Source organism: Rhinatrema bivittatum, chromosome 1, assembly GCF_901001135.1.
Source record: "Rhinatrema bivittatum chromosome 1, aRhiBiv1.1, whole genome shotgun sequence".
Lineage (NCBI taxonomy): Eukaryota > Metazoa > Chordata > Amphibia > Gymnophiona > Rhinatrematidae > Rhinatrema > Rhinatrema bivittatum.
Genome location: NC_042615.1, coordinates 118,112,480 through 118,121,403, shown reverse-complemented (window position 1 = coordinate 118,121,403; position 8,924 = coordinate 118,112,480). Strand labels below are relative to the sequence as shown.

The following is an 8,924-nucleotide window of genomic DNA, read 5'->3' as shown; positions in this document are numbered from 1 at the left end:
GTGCTGCTCACGGCCCGACGAATCTCTATTCCTCTTTGCCACGAGCGGCTCCGCTTGCGGCACCAAGTGTCTGCTCTTTGGCGCCCCCCGAAGAGTCAGTGCCATAGGAGACTTCCTAAGTTCTCCTAATGGGCATGCCGGTCCTGGATCATTCTCAGCCACTCTCTAGCTAACTAAACATAACTAGATATCTTAGGTCAGTGTTTTTTTCAAAATGTACCGCTTAGTGTTCTTGTGCAGTAACATTTTTTTTTTCATTTTCATTTATAATATGGCATTCTTGTGCTCAGGCTAGAAGAAACACCATAATATTAGCAGTCCCCCTCCTCACTATCATGAAGCATGTTTTTATACCTTCCAACTGCAGAATGACTGGAATTCAAAAACAATTCAGTTCAGTTATGCATTCTTGCATTTGGTTGTTTTTATTTAGTTTTATAGTTTGCATAGTAATGTATGCTTCTATGAGTCCATCAATATTATGGTCAAAGCCCTTTATCAGTGAGAAGTTAGCAGGGCTGATAGCTGTTGGCTGCTCACCCAGAGGATGGGCAGTTTCCCGCAATTCTGTGACAGTTGCTATGGGTGAGAATTGCTGGAAACTGGCGACATTGTTTATAGTGTGCAGGGAAAATGGTATATGGTGTATGTGCATTTGGGGGAATAGGCATTCATGCCTTGTGGGTAGAGTGGAAGGCATTAGTGGAGTACTTATGGTAATGCCTCCTCCTGCAAATCCCTAATATTCAGGCTTTGCATGGAGTATTTTGGAAATATCTTTTTTCCTGAAAGTTGCTATTCAGCAAACCTCAAATATTTTCCAACCATTTTGCCTCCAGAGGCCAAAATGAATTTGGATGAATTGCTCCGGTGTCTATAGATGTTTATAAAATGTGATTAATTAGACACAAAATGGTTTTTAGGAAGTCAAGTTCATTAAATAGTACTTTTCTAAGGAGTCATACAAATAATCTTTTGTAGCTGTGTTTTGGTTCTGATTCATAAAACAAGTTAAAACAGAAGTACAAAGAATTTCTCTGAGCATATTAATTTGTCTCTGCAGTCTCTCTTTTTTTGATTTGTTGTACTTTTGGCCAGTTATCTGTATGATATAGAATTCTCTAATGCTACTTCTCATTCTTTCTTTAAATAAATGTCTTACAAATTCCAAGCTCTCTTAGGCCAGGATTCATCATTCTTCGCAGAATAATGAATCCTGCGAAAACGGGGGGCAGGGAGAGAAGGGGGGAGCGGGCTAATTGCTATATAAATATTAATAAGAAGTTAAACAAAAAAGCTGCACAAAGAGTTAAATATCTTCCAGTATAACCAACTAGAGATTGACTCAATGCAGAATTGCTAGCTTTGCAAATATGTTATATATTTATTGAACTAAATAATTTATGTTCACATATCTATTTATGCTGCTTTAATTTATGTGATTTAACACTGCTGTTCCTTGCTGAGAAACAAAACTTGATGGCAAATCAAGACCATACAGTTCATCCAGTCGGCCTGTGCTATTCAGCTTTATAGTCCCTTCCTCTCCCTCAGAGATCCTCTGTGCTTGTCCCATGATGTCTTGAATTCTGATACTCTCCTTGACTCCAGCACTTTCTCTGGGAGGCTGTTCATCCACCATCCTTTCTGTAAAGAAATATTTCCTTAGTTTACTCCTGAGCCTACCTCCTTTCACCTTCATCCAATAAACCCTCATCCCAGAGCCCCCATAGAACATCTAAGAGAGTAAAAATGTACATAAATAGCCATAGGGAAAGCACAACAGTAAGAACAGCCTCATGTGTCTCAGTACTGTAGTTTTCATCGCAAATCCCAGTAGCTGATGTAGTGAGGTGAGATGTCCTTAGAGATACTTGAGTTAGGTAGTTGCTAAGGGATTAGGAAGAAATGAAGCCATTCATTATGTCTGTGACTCATCCTCCAACCTCCTAATTTATCACATCTTCATGGGATGAGTGGTGAGCGATACTGCGGAAACTGCATAATTTTAGTAAAACTTTTGTACTGTGTAACAAAGTGTGCATTCACGACTTTATGTACACCCACATACTTCATGCATTTACCTACCTAGCTGTGCACAGTTGCTCTATTTCGTGCTAAGCAAATGCAAAATATGTGCTCAGATATCAACTTAACAGCTATGTTATCAATTTTCAAAGAGATTTTCTCCGGGTAAACAGGTGAAATATAGAGATGAGAATTATTACCTCCTCAGTGGCTTAATCGAGCTGCCAAGTTTTACAGGGTAGCTACATTCCACTATAGGGAAAAGCGGCAGTCCCGGAGATGGCAGGGAGATCAGGATAGAAAAAGTGTGTGCGGGGATTTAATGTTTGAATCCCTGAGCCTGCTTTACTACAAAGACCTGCCCCATACAAAATGAAGCTGCAAAATCCACAGGAATGTTTGTACCCATTGACCTTGCAGTTCTAATTTTCAAAGGGTGATTTTCCTTTGAAAATGGCCATCAAAGTCCACAAGTACAAAAGTACCTGCGGACATTCCGTCTGCCCTGGTTTTTTTAAATTGCTCCCTGTGCAATAATAAAGAATCCGATGCTGCATACATTTGCTTATGTAATTACCAGCTGTCTCCATATAATGTTAATGTATTGTAATTATGCTAGATATTTCTCTTTTCTAAATCTCTCTCATACAGAGTCTGAAAAAATGAAGGGTGTTGAAGGGAATACTATCATCTAGATGGGCTATGTTACTCCCCTCACTAAATGAAATTCCCCAAGTGTCCTTTGTCCTGTATGTGTCTTGATTAGATTATAAGCTCTACAGAAAAGGGACTATCTTTTATGTGTATTTGTACAGTGCTGTGTATGTTGAGTTGTACTATAGAAGTGATAAGTAGTAGAAGTAATACCCTGTACCATGAAGTGCAGTATTCCCCAGCTGTCATGCTATGTTTGACATGTACATGAAACCCTTAGCAGACTTTATTTATTTATTTATTTATTTATTTAAGGATTTTTATATACCGAAGATCATGTACTGGTACATATCGCTTCGGTTTACAAATAACCAGCATTAGAATTACCATATACATGGTGTACATAGAACAATTAACAGTCAACAGTGTACATTAATAAATAAGGAATACATAAAACATAGGGTAATAACGCATTAAAAAACGTTAAAAAATTTGAAACGGTAAACCATAATGCATAGGCTATACATAGAACATGGCGTGTTATGCAAGTAAGAACATTCATATGTAAGGTGCAGTATAGGTAGTGTGGTGCTTTATTGTTAGCATGGGAGTTTAAGTGAAGGCTTCGGTAAAGAGCCAGGTCTTCAGTTTCTTCTTGAATGTCCACAGGCATGATTGGGATCTAAGAGGGCAATTTAGTTCGAGAGTAGTTTGTGAGTGGATGGTTTTGTGTATTATAGTTAGCACTTTGTATATAACTCTGAACTTAATGGGGAGCCAGTGTAGGCTCTTAAGTATAGGAGTGATGTGTTCACCTCTGCCGGTATTGGTTAGGATCCTGGCTGCGGAGTTCTGTAGCATTTGTAATGGCATTGTCGTGACTGCTGGAAGACTGATTAGAATGGAGTTGCAGTAGTCGATTTTTGAAAATAGGATAGATTGGAGGACTGTACGGAAGTCTTGGAAATGGAGGAGAGGTTTAGAAATCATCTTTTTTTTTTTTTTTTTTTTTTTTAATCTTTATTTATTATTTTTTCAATAAATCACAATCATGATTTTACAGAAAAACACAAAAATAAAATAGTTTAGTGTTGAAATTAACAAGGAAAATTAGTCAGGTGATAATATTAAAAAAAACAATCTAAACCATTAAACTCAATTCAATCTTGAGAGGTATGCAGAATAACACATAATTTGGGAGAAATATACAACATATTATCAACATTAACAGGGCTATTACAGAAGCCTGCATTTCTTTTATTCTAATTAACATTGGGCAAGGGAGATGAAGTGGCTACTTGACGTGTTTCTAGGAAATTTTTCAAATGCTCCGGCATGGAAAAAATAAAGACTTCATTTTGCTTAGCAATTAAACATTTGCATGGAAATCGTAACTTAAACGAAAATCCTAGTGCAATTACATCCTGACGGTAGCCTAAAAAGGCTTTCCGTCTCACCTGTGTTGATACAGCTAAGTCAGGGAAGATTTTAATATTCTGGCCAAAGTAGTTGATGGGGAATTTGGCAAAATATCTTTTCATTAATATATTTACGTCATTGATCGTGGAAAAACTTGCCAATAAAGTCCCCCTTTCAATTACTTGTGCCTGAGAATCCTCTAGGAAGTTAGTCAGGTTCCCCTGAAACATTTGATTTATTTCTTGTGATGGCGGATTCTTTGGTCTAGGCAAAAAATAAGAGTTTAATACCGTTAACGAATCATCTTCAACAAAACCAAGGCTCTCATTTAGAAATTTTTTCAAGGAAACCAAAGGAGCTTCCCCAATTATTCTGGGGAAGTTTAAGATTCTTAAATTGAGGCGCTTGGAGTTGTTTTCGATGGCTTCAATTCTCTTAACAATACTTTCTCTTTCCTTAATTAAAGTTATATGGAAATCTTGATGTTTTTTCTCGTTTAGTTCAAGTTTTTTAATTCTTTCAGAAGATTCTTTAATTTGTTTCTGGGTTTGAAAAACTTCCTGTTGATGACCTTTACTTAGCGAATCAACTTTATTTTCCAAGCCTTTAATGTTTTCTATCATCCCAGCCATCATCTCCCAAAGGTTTTCCAATGTTACCACCGCCGGTCGTGTCAATGGGATAGGGGATATCCTGTTGGTCAGTGATGTCTCTAACCCCTTAGGGGGAGGCATCAATTCTATCCCTCCTTCCGCTCCTTCGACATCCAGAGCTGATTGGGCAATTTGTCCTTGAGTGCGGGTATCTTCTTCCCCCGCATCACAATTGGACAAATTTAAATCCCCTTCAGCTTCTCCTATAGTCCCATTTCCCTCCCTTATTGCCGGTGGAAGTCCGGTGTTTGGACTGAGGGAGGTCTCCTCTGTAGGTACAACCAGTCCTCCCTGACTGATTGACGCACCAGAATCATCGTGTCCTGCCTTTATTATTGCAGGCGAGATCATAAAACGGCTGATTTCCGCTTGTATTGGCGAGGGAAGAGATAGAGGAGGAAAAATCCTCACCTTCCCCTTTCTTTTCGGAGGCATGCTAATTTGGAAATATCTAACAAGCTTTAAACAGTCTCAATCTTACTGAATAGCCTTGTTATTCGCATAGATGTACCCGTAGGCATCAGCTGAGAAACAGATGTTAATTTATTTTACCTTCTCGCTGGAGCATACTTCCGGGCGAGACCAAGCGAACCAGGCGAAGCCAGGCAAAGCCTTAATAGCGCGCGCCCCTTGTGCGCGCGCGGCTTAGGCGCGCGCCGGCGTCTGCTGCGCGCCGCACTCTGCCGGATCTTATAGGGCTTCCTGCTTCCGGTTTTCTGGTCCCGCCTCCTGACGTCAGCGGGGTCTCAGCTCTCGGGCACCGTCGGATTCGGGAAAGACAAGCTTCACGAGTCCCGGATTCCCTCAGTATATTCCACTCGGAAGGTGAGTCTCCAGCTGGCTGTCCTTACGCTCTCGAAGTAAGGAACGCTCTCTGCCCGATCTTATAGGGCTTCCTGCTTCCGGTTTTCTGGTCCCGCCTCCTGACGTCAGCGGGGTCTCAGCTCTCGGGCACCGTCGGATTCGGGAAAGACAAGCTTCACGAGTCCCGGATTCCCTCAGTATATTCCACTCGGAAGGTGAGTCTCCAGCTGGCTGTCCTTACGCTCTCGAAGTAAGGAACGCTCTCTGCCCGATCTTATAGGGCTTCCTGCTTCCGGTTTTCTGGTCCCGCCTCCTGACGTCAGCGGGGTCTCAGCTCTCGGGCACCGTCGGATTCGGGAAAGACAAGCTTCACGAGTCCCGGATTCCCTCAGTATATTCCACTCGGAAGGTGAGTCTCCAGCTGGCTGTCCTTACGCTCTCGAAGTAAGGAACGCTCTCTGCCCGATCTTATAGGGCTTCCTGCTTCCGGTTTTCTGGTCCCGCCTCCTGACGTCAGCGGGGTCTCAGCTCTCGGGCACCGTCGGATTCGGGAAAGACAAGCTTCACGAGTCCCGGATTCCCTCAGTATATTCCACTCGGAAGGTGAGTCTCCAGCTGGCTGTCCTTACGCTCTCGAAGTAAGGAACGCTCTCTGCCCGATCTTATAGGGCTTCCTGCTTCCGGTTTTCTGGTCCCGCCTCCTGACGTCAGCGGGGTCTCAGCTCTCGGGCACCGTCGGATTCGGGAAAGACAAGCTTCACGAGTCCCGGATTCCCTCAGTATATTCCACTCGGAAGGTGAGTCTCCAGCTGGCTGTCCTTACGCTCTCGAAGTAAGGAACGCTCTCTGCCCGATCTTATAGGGCTTCCTGCTTCCGGTTTTCTGGTCCCGCCTCCTGACGTCAGCGGGGTCTCAGCTCTCGGGCACCGTCGGATTCGGGAAAGACAAGCTTCACGAGTCCCGGATTCCCTCAGTATATTCCACTCGGAAGGTGAGTCTCCAGCTGGCTGTCCTTACGCTCTCCTAGAAATCATCTTTAGAAATCATCTTTAGTAATTTTATTTAATCAAACATATATCCTGTTCTGTTGTCCATTCTAGGCATGTAACACAAATGCATGTTGATGAGTCTATTACCTATTTTCCCCGATTCAAAAAAAGAAATGTGCACCTGACGTGTACATTTTTACCCTCAGAAATTAACGCCTGCCCAGAGCAGGTGTTAATTTCTGAGCAGCCCAAAAAGTGTACAGATAATAGAAAATACTGCTTTCCTGTACTTCCTTCGAAATTAAATCAGAGGAACAAAAAGGACAAGAATGTAAAAAAAAAAAAAAATGTGTGCCAGCAGTCAGGTAAGGAAAATGGATGCTCAGTTAACGAGTGTTCATTTTCCTAACCCATGCCTGTGCACAGGTTAGGAAAACGGACACTCATAAAATTGAGCGTCCGTTTTCCTAATCCACTGACAGTCACCTCTCCTGGGCGCCTGCTGCCGAGGAGGCACTAGGGGCACACATTTGCCTCTAGCGTCTCCTTGGTAGCGTGACCCTTTATTTAAATATTCGATTGCATTCCCAGGAGAAGTAGCTGGGCATGTGTTAGGAAAGGGGGCACTGTTTTCCACGCTAATTTATTGCATTGGTCTGATTGATTACTGTATCAGGTAAAACAGTTTATAAACTGCAATTAATTCAAAATATAGCAGCATGAATAATTGCAGGGCTCAGTCAGATCATATTGTACCTGTACTAAAGGAAGTATACTGGCTTGCAGTATATTGGTGGGTGGAGTTTGAAGTTTGCATATGGGGCTGGCCCAATGACTCAGTTGGTAAATGCTGTATACTTCCAGGCAGAAGATCCCCCGTTCAATCCCTGAGTCAGAACTTCCATTCCATGGATTGGGGGTCATTGTGAGGGAGCCTTCACAGCTCCTGGGTTGGAGAAGTCATCATCATTGCTTAGGTGCAAGGGCCCATCCTTGCAGGGTTCTAGAAGGAATCCTGGTGCATGGCTTCCATCAGGACTGTCACTGCAACAACTGGACTGGAAAAAATGGAAATTGGGAGGGGTATAAAATGAGGGGAAAATCCCTGGGTAGTTTCAAATAAAGGCTCATGGCACCAGATCCCAGCCCTGATTCTGACTGAGCTGGAAGTACAAAGGAGCAGGCAGAAATTGTCATGTCAAAACCTTCACCCACACCACCACCATCCTCAGAAAATCTGGCACCTGATTATTCACACTCCTGCTTGCCATCATATGAACCTTCACATACATATACCAGTAAATGAGGCATTGCTGATAGTTCTGTCATCTAAAGCAGCTAGATTAACTAGAACTGGTCAGCAGGTCTCCTACTGCACTCCAGCACTTTAGAACTTGTTATGTAAAGAGCTACACATGATTGTCTACCTGGTAACTTTCAAGCACCTTGGCCATTTAAGAAAGCTTTTGCTTTTGCTGTTTAAGAAAGCTTTCTTTATTAATTGTAATAGATTCATAAGTCCAGCAGGATAGCACTAGGTAACTCTACTACTTTCATTTTATTTAAATCTGTCTTTTCCTCAGGTTGAGGTGTTATCTAGGTAGAGTTTGCTTTATGTATATAATATATTTAGCTGTTTGTATATTTATAATTATTGTAGTTAAATTAGATTTGATTTTATGTTATAATGTGTGGTTTATTAATTTTATATCTTATAGATGTATTTTGTTTTTCATTTATATGGATAGCTCTTATAGTAATTATTTTTATTTGATCTATTTATGCATGTATTTATTTATACCTGATTTTTTTTATTTTATGTTGTCAACAACCAATAGGCAAAGGGAGAAAAGCCAAATATACATAAGTGAATATCCAGCAAAGCAAAGGTGTGTTCCACTATAGGTTAGGATCTATAGGTCAAATGATTACACTGTTGTAACATGCATTGCACACTTTGGTGGGAAAGCATGAAAAATAATTATATTTGTATTTGCAAAAATAGGAGAATACATACAGTATGCAATTAAATTCAAAGGAATTATTGGGCAAATAAAGAAGGAATTGCTTTAATCTTGCCTTGAAATGTATTCAAGTATATTTACTAGAAGTAAGGAGAGAGTGAAAAATGGCCAGTGTTTGGGCCAAATGTGGACACTGAAATAATCCCGCAAACATTTCTAAAAGGATTATTTCAGTGTCCACTTGCGACACGCCCCCGAAAAGCCACGTCACTCGCAGCACGCCCCCCGACATGCCCCTCTATGCAAGCCCCGGGACTTACGCGCGTCCCAGGGCTTGCGTGCGCCGCTGAGCCTATGCAAAATAGGCTCGGCGCGTACAGGGGGGGTTTGGGGAAGGTTTTTTGGGGGTACGC

The 8,924-nt window shown here is 41.7% G+C and overlaps 1 protein-coding gene across 2 annotated transcripts; it reads right to left on the bottom strand.

Moving 5' to 3' along the window:
• Positions 1-1,422: 1,422 nt before the first annotated feature.
• LOC115082945 lies at positions 1,423-7,585 on the bottom strand. 2 transcript variants are annotated; one of them, XR_003854327.1, is made up of 2 exons: positions 7,304-7,585; positions 1,423-1,647 (listed from the first exon to the last, which is right to left on the bottom strand). XR_003854327.1 is itself a non-coding variant. In XM_029586938.1 (2 exons), the coding sequence occupies exon 2, from the start codon at positions 5,187-5,189 to the stop codon at positions 3,945-3,947; it is 1,245 nt and encodes a 414-aa protein (XP_029442798.1). In that variant the 5' UTR covers positions 5,190-6,592; positions 7,304-7,585; the 3' UTR covers positions 3,817-3,944. The 2 variants fall into 2 exon arrangements, 1 of the variants encoding a protein (XP_029442798.1); XM_029586938.1 differs by lacking the exon at positions 1,423-1,647 and adding an exon at positions 3,817-6,592.
• Positions 7,586-8,924: the final 1,339 nt, after the last annotated feature.